Below are 20,654 nucleotides of genomic sequence, written 5' to 3'. Positions count from 1 at the left end.
GCTCACTGAAAAAAGATATATTACCTATTGTTAAGTAATGGTTTAATTTCATGATGTTTTAGGCACTAAATCCATATAAGAACACAGTTTCTTTCTATAACATACAGTTTTGTCACAATATGGCTTTGTCATGAACTAGAAAATAAGCAAAATACATGGAACTGGAATCAATTTAATTTTTCAATATGAACTAATATTTTATTGAAGTGTTAACATGGCAGCACCTCTTTATTACATAGGAATTATGCATCAGCTGGTTTACATTTCCTTTCTGTGTTCTCCTTACAGCATCTAACATAGCTTTTTCTCTGATGAACTGCATATTAATGTCTTAGTAATGTGACTCACAAGAGTCTCCCATAATTATTTGTATTCCAGCAGCCTTGATAGCTTGTTTCCATCACTCTGATGCCTTGGTGAAATCACTCACGGTGTTCCTTACTAACATTGCCCAAATTCAAGGTGACTGTTCAAAGAGTGAACCCTATGGCTCACCAAACAACCTAACTTACTGAAGTTTTACAACATGGTGACGACTACATAAATAAAATGTGGGTCTGTTTTGTTGCCTACGAACTTAGTAATGACTTCCCTCTCCAATCATTTTTAATTCAAAGTTGGAATCAAACATCAAGTCAAAAGTTACTTTCAATTTACACACACATTCTTACACAAAACAGTCGTCCCACAAGGCTTCAAAGATTTTCTTGCACGTCAATTAATTCCAGACCAATATTGGTCCCTTGGTCCACTATCTTTCTAACATTAATTGAAACACTAATCATTAAAACTATTAAAAATGAATTTTTTAAATACTGTGTGTTAATTGCTGTTTTTATCATCACAATAGGATTTAGCACACTAAAAAACATGAATAGACCACTTTCAGTAAAAAACAAAGAAAGATTTTCATTAAAACATGGAAAAACTTTACAAACACCCACAAACGTGTGTGCAATTTTGTGGAACACAGCTGGAAGGTCACCTTGTAATTTATGAAATGAACAGGAATTCTGCTGTTTTGGGCACAACCTACCTTACTAGGTTTGATAGATTTCTTTGAAAGATAAAACAGTTCAGAACCATGATCTGTATGCCGTGAAATCATGCTCAGAAGTACATGGTTTCCTGTTGGATCAAGGAACAGACCACCAAGCTTGAACTGGTTTGCGTATTTCCCCAGATCTATTTCTGCAAATGAAACATTTATAAAAATGAGTACTGCTCTGCATATAAAACATACATACATATATAATAAATTTAACAACAATAATCAGTTTTTGGAACTATATAATGTTACTGAATGAATAAAAAATTTACTCACCAAGCAGCAGCAGAAGAACACACGTATAAAAACATACTGAAATTTGCAACCTTGTGGGGGAGGGGGGGGGGGGGGGGGGGGGAGTGGCGAGCAATCAGATCAGGAAATAAAAGATAAAGGAAACTAAAAGAGAGTGAAGAAAGGAATAGTTACTGACAAGGACTGCTGATACGGAAGAAATTAATGTAAATTAAGACCAGGTGGGCGGTGAAAACTGAGGACATGCTGTAATGCAGTTCCCACTTGCACAGAGTTCTGAGAAATTGATGCCTGGGGAAGAAGCTAGATGGCAAATTTGCTGAAACAGGCATCAGGGTTGACTGTCACATTGTAGAGCATGCTCTGCAACAACATAGTGTGTGTTGCCAGCATAAACCCTCTGCCTATGCCCATTCATCCTAACTGATAACTTGGTGGTAGTCACGTTAATGTAAAAGGCTGAACAGTGTATACATAACAGCTGGTACATGATGTGTCATTTCATAAGTGGCTCTCCCTTTGCTAGTATATGTTTTGCCAATTACAGGGCTGGTATAGGTGGTGGTAGGAGGATGCATAGGGCAAGTCCTACAGTGGGACAGTACCAGCAGTAGGAGCCATAGGGTAGGGAAATGGGTTCAGAAGGAGCATAGGGTCTGACATGGATAGTGCAGGGATTGGGAGTGTGATGAAAAGATATTCTAGGTACAGTGGGCAAAATGTTGGACAGACTGAGCTTGGTGAGTGGAATTTTTATCTACCCAATTGCATTATATATAATTATGTTCCCTCCCCCCCTCCCCCCCCATGAACCATGGACCTAACCATTGCTGGGGAGGCTTGCGTGCCTCAATGATACAGATAGCCGTACCGTAGGTGCAACCACAACGGAGGGGTATCTGTTGAGAGGCCAGACAAACGTGTGGTTCCTGAAGAGGGGCAGCAGCCTTTTCAGTAGTTGTAGGGGCAACAGTCTGGATGATTGACTGATCTGGCATTGTAACACTAACCAAAATGGCCTTGCTGTACTGGTACTGTGAACGGCTGAAAGCAGAGGGAAACTACAGCTGTAATTTTTCCCGAGGGCATGCAGTTTAACTGTATGATTAAATGATGATGGCGTCCTCTTGGGTAAAATATTCTGGAGGTAAAATAGTCCCCCATTCAGATCTCCGGGCGGGGACTACTCAGGAGGACGTTGTTATCAGGAGAGAGAAAACTGGCGTTCTACTGATCGGAGCGTGGAATGTCAGATCCCTTAATCGGGCAGGTAGGTTAGAAAATTTAAAAAGGGAAATGGATAGGTGAAAGTTAGATACAGTGGGAATTAATGAAGTTCGGTGGCAGGAGGAACAAGACTTTTGGTCAGGTGAATACAGGGTTATAAATACAAAATCAAATAGGGGTAATGCAGGAGTAGGTTTAATAATGAATAAAAAAATAGGAGTGCGGGTAAGCTACTACAAACAGCATAGTGAACGCATTATTGTGGCCAAGATAGACACGAAGCCCGTGCCTACTACAGTAGTACAAGATTATATGCCAACTAGTTCCACAGATGACGAAGAAATTGATTAAATGTCTGACGAGATAAAAGAAATTATTCAGGTAGTGAAGGGAGACGAAAATTTAATAGTCATGGGTGACTGGAATTCGTCAGTAGGAAAAGGGAGAGAAGGAAACATAGTAGGTGAATATGGATTGGGGCTAAGAAATGAAAGAGAAAGCCGTCTCGTAGAATTTTGCACAGAGCATAACTTAATCATAGCTAACACTTGGTTCAAGAATCATGAAAGAAGGTTGTATACATGGAAGAACTCTGGAGATTCTAAAAGGTTTCAGATAGATTATATAATGGTAAGACAGAGATTTAGGAACCAGGTTTTAAATTGTAAGACAATTCCAGGGGCAGATGTGGACTCTGACCACAATCTATTGGTTATGAACTGTAGATTAAAACTGAAGAAACTGCAAAAAGGTGGGAATTTAAGGAGATGGGACATGGATAAACTGACAGAACCAGAGGTTGTACAGAGTTTTAGGGAGAGCATAAGGGAACAATTGACAGGAATGGGGGAAAGAAATACAGTAGAAGAAGAATAGGTAGCTTTGAGGGATGAAATAGTGAAGGCAGCAGAGGATCAAATAGGTAAAAAGACGAGGGCTAGTAGAAACTCTTGGGTAACAGAAGAAATATTGAATTTAATTGATGAAAGGAGAAAACATAAAAATGCAGCAAATGAAGCAGGCAAAAAGGAATACAAACGTCTCAAAACTGATATCGACAGGAAGTGCAAAATGGCTAAGCAGAGATGGCTAGAAGACAAATGTAAGGATGTAGAGACTTGTCTCACTAGGGGTAAGATAGATACTGCCTACAGGAAAATTAAAGAGAACTTTGGAGAAAGGAGAACCACTTGCATGAATATCAAGAGCTTTGATGGAAACCCAGTTCTAAGCAAAGAAGGGAAAGCAGAAAGGTGGAAGGAGTATATAGAGGGTCTATACAAGGACAATATTATGGAAATGGGAGAGGATGTAGATGAAGATGAAATGGGAGATATGATACTGCGTGAAGAGTTTGACAGAGCACTGAAAGACCTGAGTCGAAACAAGGCCCCCGGAGTAGACAACATTCCATTAGAACCACTGACAGCCTTGGGAGAGCCAGTCCTGACAAAACTCTACCAACTGGTGAGCAAGATGTATGAGACAGGCGAAATACCATCAGACTTCAAGAAGAATATAATAATTCCAATCCCAAAGAAAGCAGGTGTTGACAGATGTGAAAATTACCGAACTATCAGTTTAATAAGTCACAGATGTAAAATACTAATGCTAATTCTTTACAGATGAATGGAAAAACTGATAGAAGCCGACTTCGGGGAAGATCAGTTTGGATTCCGTAGAAATACTGGAACACGTGAGGCAATACTGACCCTACGCCTTATCTTAGAGGAAAGATTAAGGAAAGGCATACCTACATTTCTAGCATTTGTAGACTTAGAGAAAGCTTTTGACAATGTTGATTGGAATACTCTCTTTCAAATTCTGAAGGTGGCAGGGGTAAAATACAGGGAGCGAAAGGCTATTTACAATTTGTACAGAAAGCAGATGTCAGTTATAAGAGTCGATGGGTATCAAAGGGAAGCAGTGGTTGGGAAGGGAGTGAGACAGGGTTGTAGCCTATCCCCGATGTTATTCAATCTGTATATTGAGCAAGCAATAAAGGAAACAAAAGAAAAGTTCTGAGTAGATATTAAAATCCATGGAGAAGAAATAAAAACTTTGAGGTTCGCCGATGACATTGTAATTCTGTCAGAGACAGCAAAGGACTTAGAAGAGCAGTTGAACGGATTGGATAGTGTCTTGAAAGGAGGATATAAGATGAACATCAACAAAAGCAAAATGAGGATAATGGAATGTAGTCAAATTAAGTTGGGTGATGCTCAGGGAATTATATTAGGAAATGAGACACAAAGTAGTAAAGGAGTTTTGCTATTTGGGGAGCAAAATAACTGATGATGGTCGAAGTAGAGAGGATATAAAATGTAGACTGGCAATGGCAAGGAAAGCGTTTCTGAAGAAGAAAAATTTGTTAACATCGAGTATAGATTTAAATGTCAGGACGTCGTTTCTGAAAGTATTTGTATGGAGTGAAGCCATGTATGGACGTGAAACGTGGACAATAAATAGTTTAGACAAGAAGAGAATAGAAGCTTTCGAAATGTGGTGCTACAGAAAAATGCTGAAGATTAGATGGGTAGATCACATAACTAATGAGGAGGTATTGAATAGGATTGGGGAGAACAGGAGCTTGTGGCACAACCTGACTAGAAGAAGGGATCAGTTAGTAGTACATGTTCTGAGACATCGAGGGACCACCAATTTAGTATTGGAGGGCAGTGTGGAGGGTAAAAATCGTAGAGGGAGACCAAGAGGTGAATACACTAAGCAGATTCAGAAGAATGTAGGCTGCAGTAGGTACTGGGAGATGAAGAAGGTTGCACAGGATAGAGTAGCATGGAGAGCTGCATCAAACCAGTCTCAGGACTGAAGACCACAACAACAACATAATTATGTTGTAATTTTAATGTTCTCTTTAGTAGCCAAGAAGTCTCTCTTTGGTACACTATCAAAGGAAAAGATACCCTGAAAATTTTATGACAAAAGAAAAGTTGATACAGTGGTTAACAAAACATTAAATATTGCAGCTAAGTCATTTGTTCATTAATTTCTGTAATCAAGAAGCCAAAGGTACTTGGGGCAACAGATATTTATTTTGTGTAAGCCATTTCCACAAATTTGAAATTACTAGGAAACATAATAATTTACACAGTTATTTATCTCATTTGTGCAAAAAGTATCTGTAAAGTATCAACACTGAACCCTTTTCCTGACAAGTAATTTCTATTGATAATATTAAAATATTGTCATTCATTTTGTAACAGTATTTATTGCAATGACGATTATGACGGTCTGTAAGAATTCTCTAGCACTGTTATTAATTCTCATTACAGAATAATACAAAATGAAAGTGGCTCAAAATGTTTAAAAATTTCATTTTTGGAATGTAATACATTTCTTATAATGTGATTCATTCTGTGTCCTTCTTGCTTGTATTCTCTCACATAATCAATGTCAATATCATATCTTTAAAATTCAAGTACACTGCATTAATTGCTTTAAAGTAGTAAGTCAGAAAAATTTGGAGAAGTGATCAATGATAAATGTCTGCAGGAGCCACCCATTGGCATTTGTTGTTGATTACATAAAAGATAAAATTATATAAGAATAATGCCCCACAAGGAGTCACTACTCAGTGATAAGAGGTAGTTCACCAATCTCAGTACTGAGGAGGAATATTGAGCTGGTTTTAAAAGTGCCTTTATTAGCAAACCTACATCATGGTGTACACCACAGAAGATCATGTTCTGCCTGCTCCACATTGAGTGCACTGGTTTACAGTACTCTTAGGTGTGACAGCAAATTTAGCTTATCATAAAACAGGAAGCCCAGAAAAGCTTAAAAAATTCATCTGTAATTCTAACAGCTTAAAATACAAGGAAAATGGCAGTTAAATTGAATTCACTGACATAAAGCAGATGTAGGAAATAAATGAAGATGCAAGGACATGAAATAATACCAGTGAAGGTACCTTCAGAAATATTTATTTCAATGAAAATTGGAAATTTGTGCTAAGTTTTGTGGGACCAAACTGCTGAGGTCATCGGTCCCTCGGCTTCACACACACACACACACACACACACACACACACACACACACACACACACACACACACCAATGCCCAAGGGAGGACTAGAAACTCCGACGGGGAGAGCCGCGCGAACCGTGGCATGGCGCCTGAGACTGCACGGCTACCCTGCACAGCTTATTTCAATGAAACAAGAGGAAAAAATCAATGGCACCAAAAAATTTAAGGCAGGTGATCAATTGTCAACAGTACTTCTTTATGACAGTAATGCAGCAAAATCTTTGATTCCAGCTTGAAATATGATTTCCACTGATGTTATGGGATCCTGACCTTGATACTGTGGCAATCAACAATTCAGTACCTCTGTCTGATTATTTTATTTTCCTCTGTAGTTAGATACCAGCACTTGGAACTGGCACCATGAAATGCTGTGAGGTTCTGAGCAGATGGCTTGCACTTCAACAGGTCGGTCTACGATTTCATGATACACTCACAAAACACAGGCAACATCTGAATGTATCCTGAGATCTCTGGAATGAATTTAACAGCAGATTGTTGAATTTTGTGTGTAATATGTTTCACTGTACCCTGAGCACAATCTTATGATTCAAATATTGTCATTTGTAACAACTAAAACAATCAATTTTTGACAAAATAATTTAATTGGATAGATAAAAAAATCTCCTCGCCAAGCAGCAGCAGAACACACACATAAAATAAGGTTGTAATTCAGCTAGCTTTCAGAGGCAGTGGCTTCTTCTGCAGGTAGAAGGGTTAAAGGGGAAGGAAGAGGGGTGAAGGAAAAGGACTGGAGAAGGTCTAGGAAAAAGTGGCAGATATCGGGAAAGTCACCCAGAACCACAGGTCAGGGGAGACTTATTGCACAGGATGAGAAGGAAAGGCTGATTGTTGGGGACTGCATCAGATGAGAATTAAAAACCTGAGAGCTTAAAGGTGGAAGACAGGGTAATATACAAGACAGAGATTACTGCTTAAACATCATACATGAGTTAATAAGAGTGAAAAGCTAAATGCATTGTACGTAACAGAGGTGGCATGGGGTGGTGAAAAATAGACGGGTAGGATAATGAAATATGTAGAAAACTAAAATGGAGTGAAGAAAAGAGTAGTTACTATTTATAAATGCTGAGGCAGAAGAAATAAATGTAAATTAAGACCAGCTGGGTGGCAAGAACCAAGGACACGTTTTAGTGGTAGTTACCACCTGAGGAGTTCTTAGTTCAAAAGCAGATTTCCTGGGCCATCACATGCAATCCTGGTACTGCTGATCCCTCCAAAAAACTACTTCCCTGACTTCCTAGAATTATGCCCTGAAATGAAATCCATTCTGTCTGAAATCTTGCCCACCGCAACTATAGTAGCTTTTCATTGCTCTCCCAATCTCCGCAATATTCTTGTTAGACCCTATGCTCCTTGTGCACCCATCTCCCCACCCTATGGCTCCTACCCCTGTGACCATCCCCACTGGAAGACTTGCACTATGCACCCTCCTACCACAACCTATGGCAGCTCTGTAACTGGCAAAACATATGCTATCAAAGGGAGACCCACCTGTGAAACAACACGTCATACACTAGCTGTTCTGTAAACACTGTTCGGCCTTTTACATCGGCATGACTACCACGAAAATATCAATTAGGATGAATGGGCATAGTTAGAGGATGTATACTGGTTAGCATGCAATATCCTGTTGCAGAGCATGCTCTACAACATGACAATTGTGGCCTCCATGCCTGTTTCACCACACGCACCATCTGGATTCTTCCCCCAGACACCAGTTTCTAAGAACTCCGCAGGTGGTAACTAGAATTACAACATGTCCTTGGTTCTTGCCACCCAGCTGGTCTTACTTTACATTAATTTCTTCTGTCTGAGCATTTATTCATAGTAACTACTCTTTCCTTCATTCTGGTTTAGTTTTCCACATCTTTCATTATCCTACCAGTCTATTTTTCACCGCTCCCTGCCTCCTCTGTTACGTACAATGCATTTAGCTTTTCACTCTTATTAACTCATTTATGATGTTTAAGCAGTAATCTCTGTCTTGTTATTACCCTGTCTTCCACCTTTAAGCTCTCAGGTTTTCAAATCTCATCCGATGCAGTCCCCAACAATCAGTCTTTCCTTCTCATCCCAAGAGGTTCTGGGTGACTTTCCCGAAATCTGCCCCTTTTCCTAGATCTCTCCAGTTCCTTTCCTTCACCCCTCTTCCTTCCCCTTCAACCACTCTACCTGAAGAAGGAGCCACTTCCTCTGCAAGTTTGCCTAATTACAACCTTCTTTTACGTGCGTGTTCTGCTGCCGCTTCGTGAGTATATTTTTTATCTATCCAATTAAACATTACCATTTGAGTGACTAATGTCCTGTCAACTTTATGTAGAATCCTTCCTGGAGGTCTTGGTTCTAGGTAATGCTTTAGCTGCTTCATGCTGCCTATATAAGGCACACAGTTGGAGGAGTGTAATATGAGTTCCGACCCAGTATTGGCTGGATAAACGGCCCCATAGATAACTCCATCCTTACTTATATTAATGTGAGATAAAACAAAAAAGGTTTAAATAAATAACATACATGTTTTGTGGGAAAAAAATCAAAATAGGGGCAAGATGAAATCACTTGCAGTTGAATACATAAATCTTTATAACAGAGTAATAAAAAACTTGACTCTCTGTTAAGACTAGAGGAGGAATGTTCAGACACCAAACATTGTAAAATTATGATTCAGGTGCCTGGTTAAATTTCACAAAAATAAAATATGAAGCAGCCTCTCAGACACAGATTAATCATCCTACCCAGTAATCTTGGCAATGTACCACATAGTGCACATTTTAAAATGTTTTCCATGTGCATTCCATTGTCACATAAAACAAGGTAAGCTATTTTCTAGACATACTGCCATCCTAAGGACAGCAAGTCTATGTTTTTCTCTGCTGGAAATATCTTTCTAATACTCTAAAAGCACTTACAGAATCAGAGCAAATGAGTATACAGTTCCATTTATAATAACTCATCTGCCCCACTGCCTTTGAGTTGTTTGTCAAAGACTAAGTTTGTTGAAGGAAGAATGCTATAAACACTGTCAAGTAAAACTTCTGAACAACCAACATTATTCCCATGCTTAGATCCATCAAAGTATACAGCTGTAAAGTTTCACCACTTGACTAAAAATATGAAAAAAAAGCTTGTTTAAAAATAAATTCTGGCGTATTTGATGTCTTGTACTTCTCCAATGTTAAAAACAACTCAGAACTCAATACCAATCAGAGAAGAAATATGCTTCAAACTCGTCAGGATATTGAGTTCTGTCACACTGAACTTAACGAGCTGCTCTTTTGCTTGGACAGAAATTGGTGTTTTTCCCTTCTATGATTAGATTCACTTGTTCCACTGATGATCAAGTAGTAATAGTCAAGTCAGGGACTGAACAGATATTACATGCTTATTACAACATACACTCACGTGTTGGGTGGTCAAGTGCTATTTCCCAAGTTGGACACAAAGGTTAGGTATTGGAATCATAGGTTCTCACCATAAAATGAGAGTCAAGGTCTTTAGGTAGGATTATCATCCAGAACCATACATACTGCAGCCATAGCTCAGCCACAGCTCATCAATATCACCTGTCTCCCCATCATTATATGTTGATAAAATACTAAGAAATTTAGTGACTTCAGGGCTCTTGTCTTGACATTCTTCAGGCATGACAAACATGTGTGTTTCTCACTGAAAAAGAGGTCCACGAGCTTTACAGATTGCTCAAAACTCAGTACATTGTCACCCAGTTATAATTTTGGATTGATTATTAACATGATATACATGCATGATTAAATTATCCACACCCAGTGAACAACAGAAAAAGTGCCGCAGTGTAGACACTATACCATTAACTGCTATTGGAAACATGTTAATGGTAAAGATGTTCACTTGATAGACACTATTCTCCTGGATTGCTAATGCTAAACATAAAACAACATTCTGAATGGAAGGATTGCGTTACAACAAAAGACAACCCCAGAAACTCCGTACACATAGTAACTGTGCAATATGGTGTTGCCACATGGCATTGCAAGCCTCTGTAATGTCAAAAAAAAAAAAATCCTATTAAATGTTGCCTATGAAAAAGGCTTCTTTTATTGTTGCCATTAAGTGAATAAGATTACTGAGTGTGGAAGATACTTTTCGAAACCACTCTCATAGTGACAGAGAGCCAACAAGTAGCTGTTATTCATTCTAATGATTTCCACACAAGTGCTACACTGGATAACTAGTGCAATCCTTAACTGGTTTCAGGAGCAGCATCACAGTTGCTACTATCCAGGAATTGGAATATTGTCATTCAGCCAAACACTGTTTAAAAGTATGATGAGGTAGCACTTGGATGTGGGGTTTAGGTGGCGTCATGTATCTAATGCACCCTGCCTCTGGTGCTGGATTGTGAGCCACATACAAAGCATGTTCTCATTCCCACACAGTAATTGGAAACCTGTACTCTTCAGTTTCGTTGTAGCTTAAATTCAGCCCTGCTCTCTGATAATTTCTGTCTGTGTTGGAATGTGTGTTCTAGGCTGTGGATGCCCTACAGAAATATTGTAGCCATAACATAGTTACTGTTGCATTGTGCTGCCAGTTAGTTTACTTGTCGTTGGGAAGTGACTAATAAGGCAATCTTGGTCTTTAGCAGCTATCATTGTGCTAACATGGTTTGAGTTTAGGTAGTTGGTGCAGTAACGTGGATTGTGGAAGTGTTTTCAATGAGTTACTAAGGTCTTTTTTGTTTATTGTTTGGCGTTCTTGTTAGGTCTGATTAGTTTGGTGTTTGTTGTGCAGAAAGAAGTCTAATTTTTTTTAATTGGTATTCAATTAGGATGCTTTAGGAGATTCTTTTGTTTTTTTGTGTGTGTGTGTGTGTGTGTGTGTGTGTGTGTGTGTGTGTGTGTGTGTGTGTGTGTGTGTGTGGGCGCGCGCGCGCACGTGGCCAATCTAGGTGGTACTGCTGGAGGCTTTTGTTGGTCAGTAATTTTTGTTTTGGTTTTATTCTACAGTAATTGTGATGTTGTGTCTGTTGTATATTTACAGTAGGTAGTTGTGTTTTAATTCATGTACTAAATATGGTGTATTTCGTTTTTTAAGTTGGCGGGTCTTGGTTCCACATATTTGGTTTTTTGTTATCGATAGTTGCAGTTGAGCTATATAGGTCAAGCAAAATGTGCCATACCACTTTTTGGTATCGACATCTGCCATTGAGCTATAAAGGTCAAGAAAAATATCCGATTCCTGTGGTTTTGTTGGTGTGGCAGAATGGTGCAATTTAATTTTTTTATTTTATTTGTTTTAGGATGGTGCGGTAAGTTTTTATTGTTGTTTATTTAGCTTGTCCCCGCCCTAAACCCCCAATTTCTATGGTTGTCCTGTTAGTTTAATTTTATTTTTGGAGTGAGACATTATTGTGTCACTTTTATTTTAGCTCACATTTGTTGGCATCTGTATGTAGTGATGTCATTGTTGCTGTATCGTATACGCTGGAAATAGGTGATTCCACCATATTGGTGACTTCATGAGTCAAAGTAGATGGATAGTTCCCAGAATGAGATTTTCACTCTGCAGCGGAGTGTGTGGATAGTATCGGACACTTCTGTACTGCCAAATGTATATGTAGGTGTGGATTATGTGAGGAAGGTGATATTCATATGATTGTTTCACAAGCTGTCACCTCTATCACACTGTCTCTCACATTAATGCTGCTATTTCACTAAAAAACGTAATTATTGATAATTTTTGTAACTAATATTACAGTCTTACTAAACAGAGATAACAGTAATGATCTTTCAAAAATAAGTCAGTTTTGTGACAGGATCACAACTGAACATTTTGTTGTTATCCATCAGAAAATTACAGTTCATCCCTCAGTGAGTAATTACACCTAGATAATGCTGAAGATGATCTAGATAAGATACACAAGGACCAAACACTCCTTCTGAATAGTATGTGGCTGTTTGAAAAACTGAACTACTGTGCACCTATGTTTTGTTACAGAAGAATGGCACTCTACTTTGTTACTGGCATCTGTGGCAATAGTTTGCAGACAGCTACAGATTTATTAACGTGATCATGTGTTTATATGCTTACCTATTGCCTGTGTTAGTGTGGATTTAGCGACTTTTACAACCACTTTCCTTAGAGTTGTGGCAAACAAAATTGAAACGTCACAATTTTGCAAGATCATTAGATGAAAATTTGTTTGAACACTTTAATTTCATTTCTTTTCCATTAAATATCAAAGACTTCTTGTTCCAACCAGAGAGTATTTTGTGCAGTTTATGCAAAACTCTGGCGTAACATGCAGTGATCCTGCCTAACAAGGATCCCCCACACATTTCTCACCTTATGCCTTGCAATTACACCCTGATGTGATGTGTCCACATATCAGAAATTTAGAGCATTTTATTGTGCCAATGTATGAAACATTTGCAAATTATCCCCTTTTAAAACCGTGCTGGTATGCCATCAAGAGTCATAAAGCGAAAGAGTGCGAAGTCGAGAGGTGAAGGTCGGTGCACCAACACATGGATGTCCCGGTATACGAGTAGTGCTGGCTTGTTAAAGGAATTGCATTGGTTTGAGTTTTGGACTATGGCAGTGCTTACCTGGACTGGTGGCTTAATCTGCACATGGAGATGTCTTATAATCGTGAATTGAGAAGGAGAATATTGAGGATTATTGAGCTTCCTTACAGGAGTAAAATGATACTATATTTGTAGTCTGCAAAGGATTAATTTGGTACCTTAACTTGAACACTCCTGCATCCAGTACTTCTGCTGTGCTGATAAACATCCAGCACTGGGTGGCTTAATTTACTGGTGTATTATAAGTGCAAAAATTATTCACTCTATAAATCATAATGCCAACAGGCATATTATATCAAGTAATTGACAGTATGTGACATTGTTATGTACCATCTAATGTTTTTCTCATCTCATTCTAGTCTTTCTGAATTTCACAATGTTGCCTACATCTGTTGATCCAATAAGGCACATGCTACTGTATGTGGGGAAGGTATCACGAGTCCAAAAATTTGTACTACTTGTTAGCATTAAGGACACAGAAATTTGTAAAAGGCTGCTGCTAGGATGCATAGGGTTTGATTATATACTGTATGTTACATATGTGTGAGTTTACCTAAAACTGCTAGTATCGTGTGAGTGTTTAACTCATCATGGACACCATCATGTGATTACTATGATTAACGAAATCGAGAATGAGGAAATCCTTGTTAAGGCTGTCATTGTAATTATCTTGTATGTTGGGACTCACGGTGGTTATCAGTTGTAAGCCTTTTTCTTTCCAAGTGTTACCTATTGTTCTTTTCAAGTTGTGTACAGAAATGTGTGATTTATGAGGTGTTGGATGGGCATTGGAGGTCCAGTAAATGTTCGGCTTTGAAATAATCAGATGTCAGTTGGCACCGAATGGGAACCCATGGGTGTTAGCAGTATCAGGCTTGCTGCAGATGGGGGCTGCTTGATTTTGTTGAGCGAGGTTTGTTCATGGGAAACTAACTTACTTCAGTGGAACCTTGTATTTTATAATAGTTTAAACGATTTTCACTGCATTTGATTGTATCAAAAAACTTTGAATATTTACTTTCTCTCAAGATGCATAAATGGACTTTAAAAATTTATTGTTTAATACTTAATGATTACTAATGGAGTTTGTATAAATGATTAGACTATGATTCAAAAAACATACGAGTACCTTTAACGGCGTGTTTTAAGAATTTAGAAATATTACAAGGAGTTACTGTTGTGTAAATGTATAGTTCTTGTGAATGATTTTTAGTTTTATGTTTTTGAATTTGATTGACTGGAAGTAATGGTTCTTTTGAAAGATCGTGATTATTTTAGTCCACTTAGATGTAAAAATTTACAAAAGTGTAATTAACATCTAATTTTAATAAATGTTTGAAAGTGTTAGTCTGGCTTTTGATGCCCAGTCCTCACGCTTCTGCCCACTTGTTACAGTATCATACTATGTATGTAAAGTCTCACCTTAAGGTGAAAAAATCCTGCCCTGATTTGCTGAGGAAGGATAGGGAAACTGAATGTTATGACGGTAGTAGCAGTCTTCTGTGTCTCACCATTACACTGTTATACCATCCATTTCCCATCCCATATATACTCAAGCAGTATGCATGTCAATGATGCCTCCCATCACTAATGAGTCCCTAGCTGAAATTAAGTGTGTACGTATTTTCTCCTGCTAGTAGCAGGTAAGTAGTAATGGCTTCAATAAGAAGCATTCCATTGTGGAGTCTTAACTCATTTTACATTATCAACAATACCTTCTGAAGTCTCATCAATGCAGAAAGGAGATACCTTCTGATCTGAAAATAACACAATCCCCTTTCTTCCTTTACTACAATAAATGCATACTGACACTCTAGCACACTTGTTACAATCTCCAGCTGATTTACTGAGCGCATTTCTTGTGCAGTTGTTATGTCCAGCCCTCTTGCAGTAGCATGTACTACAGGACTGATGGTGCTGACTACAATTCGGTTCTGGAACCCTGTATTTGTTATCTCTCAATGAGCCCCCTGGGGGCACATAGTTTTGGTCACTGTAGAAATTCCAATTCACGAGGAATATTCAAGACGAGCCGTCCGCTTTGGCCAGTGGCATAATGTTAATGGCTACTGTGACGTCACATTTTCAAACATATATTTAGAGTTTTGTTGTTAGATGGCAAAGCCACAAAATGTGAAAGCAAGAGATTATGATGACAGATTGTGCTGCAGTTTAGCCTGTTTTATGAAAATCACCAGTGACATCACGTTATAGTTGCCATGCTGTTTACGACGTTTGTTGCATGTTTCCTACAACACTGGTAAAAGCTAACGACTCTTACTGGATAGTCCTCTTTGTCCGAAATTCCATTCCCACAGATGCACTTGCCTGTGTCTGTATTATTCTCCAAAATGAAATTACTTGTCATTCAGATATATTTGTACTGACAAACTGCTATACTACTTTAAACAATCCAAAGGACTTTCATTATTCTCTTTCGCAGCTCGTTAATACGCTTGCATCAAAAATTCAAAATCTAAAGGCGTACAATCAGTTAAAGAATAAACATATTTTTTTATAAAAATCATACAACTACAGAACTAATTTGCACATTAGACAGTATTGAAGCTTTCTTTGGTTTACACATAAAAATGGAATTCACTGTGCATTGGATAGTTTATTACCTTCTTTCTTCTCTGGTGGCTGAACACTAATTCTTAAAAGCACATAATTTGCCATGGCTACTACAACGTGATCATTACTGACAGCTAGATGTGTTATACTTTCCGCAGGCGAAAAATTGACTTTGTGTTTACTGAATATTGGTGTTTCCTCTTCCAACTTCATATGTATGAAACCTGTTGTACTCTGAAAACCCAATGAGTGTCAAGTTATATTTAGCTGATAGAAAAATGTGGTTATTTACAAGTGTTGTATTCTTTTACCATCTCTGGGCGAATAATTGGTGCGGTTGTTCCTCTCACACGCTGAGAAGCTTGTTCATACTGGTCAAATAACGAAGTCATTTTGGGATACTAGATTCCTGTTAATTTTAACTTTCAGAAAAATATAACGGGCTTCGCACATTCACTTCACATTAGCTTTAAATAATAACAATCCTAAACTGCTTTAAATAACCGCGAAAATAATAGACAGGCACCGAACTGATGACTGTCACCACTTAAACCCTCCGAGTCCTTTCAGAATTACTTTCGAACATATCAATAGCACACCGTCGTAAACCCACTGCAAGCACACATGTGTTTTGACAGCAAAATTTGTTGTAGTTTCTTTTTGACAGTTGGTACAACTATTTTCATATGATGTCAAAGATACTCAATGAATAAACAAAACCCGCAAAGGTTCCTTTTTTTGGGGGGGGGAGGTTTTTTTTTAATTATGTGAAGTTCGTGACACAGTGTCTGCTGTTCCTGTTTGGTTGCTGTTCAAGGAAGATCTCTTTTCTGACAGTAATATAATTTGCTAAACGGAATCGAAGTTAAACTATTGTCATTGCGTTCATTCACGTTATAGTAAGCTTTATGTCTTGTTAATCTTTACAGTACATTCTAGCTTGCTTTCTCTCGTGACATATTGCAAAAGGATGATTCTCACACAAAATAAAAGTAATATCTGAAAGCGAAAAATTAAAGACCAATTCAGACTGGCCGTCACAGCTACGTCAAGTCCGGGTTTATTCACAATGTCCGTCAGGACACGGCAAATCAATTCAAGTCACTTGATCTAAAATCAAATCGCTGTCCTCAACTGTTCTTTCGCTGGCATGGTGGCACAGTCTACCACAACACTCCCGACACTTCGTCTTCATTTTGTTGCCTACTGTGCCAGTAGTGCGCCAAGCGACCAGAAAGTTAAACTGTTGAGATCGGCGCGATCGTGAAAGCGGAAGCAAATAGTAGTTGTTTATTTTGGTTTGTACAATGGCTTTTACAAATGTGAGCATAGCCTAGCGCGGTAGATTGCAGCAACGACAAGAAGAAGGTACCACACCTTTCCTAAGGTCCCTGAGAGGCATATACCATCATGTTACTAAACTTTATTGTCAGGATTCGCTTGCAAACTTCGTGTATATTGATGATTACTGCTTCGTTTTAGGAGCAGAAAATGGCTAGTGTATGGCAGATGAGAGGATCTTGCGAAAAGAGACCCCATTTACCTTTATATTAATGTTAAGTTTTGTCCGCTACACGTCGAACAAAGCCAGACAATAATAAACTCGCGTGGAATGCAGTTAACCACATTGTTTGACATTCGATTCATGGGAATAGATAAATCTATAAACGAAAATGAAAAACTAAACATTCTTCTAAATGAGAAGCTATTTGTCCAAATTATCTCAGACTTCCTAAAAATGAAATTAAGTACCAAAAGAGTTGGAAACAATCAATTATTTAAATCAATGCAAACGAGAAAAATCTTACGCAATGTCTAGCGCTGTCGTTTAAAAACACATTAATTTATTTCAATTTACAAGGTTGGCGCTTATGCACAGCAGACAACTGATTTATTATCTATGACTCGAAAGTAAAGCAACGCAAACCCTCTAGAAGTAGCCAATACTTTTAACAGATATTATATTACTGTAGCAGACGAATCAATAAGTCAAAATAAAACAAATGCAGTAAGTAAATTGTTAAACCCCCCACATACAAATCATACTATGGTTTTCATACTTACAACAGATGCAGAAGTGTCAAACCTAATAAAACAACTTAAAATTAAACACTCTTCTGGCTTGGATGGTGTTAAATCACATCTCATAAAGGAATGCAGAGAATGTATATTAAAACCATTGACACACATGCTGAATGCTGCGATAGAAGAAGGTATATTTCCAGATTCACTGAAAGTAAGTAAAGTGAAGCCAATATTTCAGAAAGGGAACAGGGACGAATTAGGAAATTACAGGCCAATATCATTGATCTCAACATTTGCTAAAATCTACGAAATGATAATAAAGAATAGAATTGTAAGTTTTATAACAAAGTACAGTATACTGCATTCATCACAACATGGTTTCAGAGAAGGGAAGTCAACAAAAACAGCATCAACAGATATAATTGAGCACATTCTTAATTTACTTGACAGGCAACAAAAGACTTGTGGGATTTTTATGGACCTACATCTACATCTACATTGATACTCCGCAAGCCACCCAACGGTGTGTGGCGGAGGGCACTTTACGTGCCACTGTCATTACCTCCCTTTCCTGTTCCAGTCGCGTATGGTTCGCGGGAAGAACGACTGTCTGAAAGCCTCCGTGCGCGCTCTAATCTCTCTAATTTTACATTCGTGATCTCCTCGGGAAGTATAAGTAGGGGGAAGCAATATATTCGATACCTCATCCAGAAACGCACCCTCTCGAAACCTGGCGAGCAAGCTACACCGCGATGCAGAGCGCCTCTCTTGCAGAGTCTGCCACTTGAGTTTATTAAACATCTCCGTAACGCTATCACGGTTACCAAATAACCCAGTGACGAAACGCGCCGCTCTTCTTTGGATCTTCTCTATCTCCTCCGTCAACCCGACCTGGTACGGATCCCACACTGATGAGCAATACTCAAGTATAGGTCGAACGAGTGTTTTGTAAGCCACCTCCTTTGTTGATGGACTACATTTTCTAAGCACTCTCCCAATGAATCTCAACCTGGTACCCGCCTTACCAACAATTAGTTTTATATGATCATTCCACTTCAAATCGTTCCGTACGCATACTCCCAGATATTTTACAGAAGTAACTGCTACCAGTGTTTGTTCCGCTATCATATAATCATACAATAAAGGATCCTTCTTTCTATGTATTCGCAATACATTACATTTGTCTATGTTAAGGGTCAGTTGCCACTCCCTGCACCAAGTGCCTATCCGCTGCAGATCTTCCTGTATTTCGCTACAATTTTCTAATGCAGCAACTTCTCTGTATACTACAGCATCATCCGCGAAAAGCCGCATGGAACTTCCGACACTATCTACTAGGTCATTTATATATATTGTGAAAAGCAATGGTCCCATAACACTCCCCTGTGGCACGCCAGAGGTTACTTTAACGTCTGTAGACGTCTCTCCATTGATAACAACATGCTGTGTTCTGTTTGCTAAAAACTCTTCAATCCAGCCACACAGCTGGTCTGATATTCCGTAGGCTCTTACTTTGTTTATCAGGCGACAGTGCGGAACTGTATCGAACGCCTTCCGGAAGTCAAGAAAAATAGCATCTACCTGGGAGCCTGTATCTAATATTTTCTGGGTCTCATGAACAAATAAGGCGAGTTGGGTCTCACACGATCGCTGTTTCCGGAATCCATGTTGATTCCTACATAGTAGATTCTGGGTTTCCAGAAATGACATGATACGCGAGCAAAAAACATGTTCTAAAATTCTACAAGAGATCGACGTAAGAGATATAGGTCTATAGTTTTGCGCATCTGCTCGACGACCCTTCTTGAAGACTGGGACTATCTGTGCTCTTTTCCAATCATTTGGAACCCTCCGTTCCTCTAGAGACTTGCGGTACACGGCTGTTAGAAGGGGGGCAAGTTCTTTCGCGTACTCTGTGTAGAATCGAATTGGTATCCCGTCAGGTCCAGTGGACTTCCCTCTATTGAGTGATTCCAGTTGCTTTTCTATTCCTTGGACACTTATTTCGATGTCAGCCATTTTTTCGTTTGTGCGAGGATTTAGAGAAGGAACTGCAGTGCGGTCTTCCTCTGTGAAACAGCTTTGGAAAAAGGTGTTTAGTATTTCAGCTTTACACGTGTCATCCTCTGTTTCAATGCCATCATCATCCCGTAGTGTCTGGATATGCTGTTTCGAGCCACTTACTGATTTAACGTAAGACCAGAACTTCCTAGGATTTTCTGTCAAGTCGGTACATAGAATTTTACTTTCGAATTCAATGAACGCTTCACGCATAGCCCTCCTTACGCTAACTTTGACATCGTTTAGCTTCTGTTTGTCTGAGAGGTTTTGGCTGCGTTTAAACTTGGAGTGGAGCTCCCTTTGCTTTCGCAGTAGTTTCCTAACTTTGTTGTTGTACCACGGTGGGTTTTTCCCATCCCTCACAGTTTTACTCGGCACGTACCTGTCTAAAACGCATTTTACGATTGCCTTGAACTTTTTCCATAAACACTCAACATTGTCAGTGTCGGAACAGAAATTTTCGTTTTGATCTGTTAGGTAGTCTGAAATCTGCCTTCTATTACTCTTGCTAAACAGATAAACCTTCCTCCCTTTTTTTATATTCCTATTAACTTCCATATTCAGGGATGTTGCAACGGCCTTATGATCACTGATTCCCTGTTCTGTACATACAGATTCGAAAAGTTCGGGTCTGTTTGTTATCAGTAGGTCCAATATGTTATCTCCACGAGTCGGTTCTCTGTTTAATTGCTCGAGGTAATTTTCGGATAGTGCACTCAGTATAATGTCACTCGATGCTCTGTCCCTACCACCCGTCCTAAACATCTGAGTGTCCCAGTCTATATCTGGTAAATTGAAATCTCCACCTAAGACTATAACATGCTGAGAAAAT

At 38.8% G+C, this 20,654-nt stretch overlaps 1 protein-coding gene across 2 annotated transcripts in view; it reads right to left on the bottom strand.

The window, feature by feature from the left end:
- LOC126457972 (vacuolar protein sorting-associated protein 18 homolog) overlaps nt 1–16,422 on the bottom strand; it is a 260,426-nt gene extending 244,004 nt beyond the window's left edge. For both annotated transcript variants that reach the window (XM_050094731.1, XM_050094732.1), the window contains exons 1-3: nt 16,048–16,422; nt 15,787–15,970; nt 1,037–1,191 (exon numbers count right to left, since the gene is read on the bottom strand). In XM_050094731.1, coding sequence (XP_049950688.1) covers nt 1,037–1,191; nt 15,787–15,970; nt 16,048–16,128 — 420 coding nt within the window. In that variant the 5' untranslated portion in view covers nt 16,129–16,422. The remainder of the gene's footprint in view (nt 1–1,036; nt 1,192–15,786; nt 15,971–16,047) is intronic.
- Between the last annotated feature and the right edge of the window lie 4,232 nt (nt 16,423–20,654).

The sequence above is a fragment of the Schistocerca serialis genome, chromosome 2 (genome assembly GCF_023864345.2).
Source record: "Schistocerca serialis cubense isolate TAMUIC-IGC-003099 chromosome 2, iqSchSeri2.2, whole genome shotgun sequence".
NCBI lineage: Eukaryota > Metazoa > Arthropoda > Insecta > Orthoptera > Acrididae > Schistocerca > Schistocerca serialis.
Note: the sequence above shows the minus strand (reverse complement) of the source record. Positions and strands in the feature narration are given on the sequence as shown.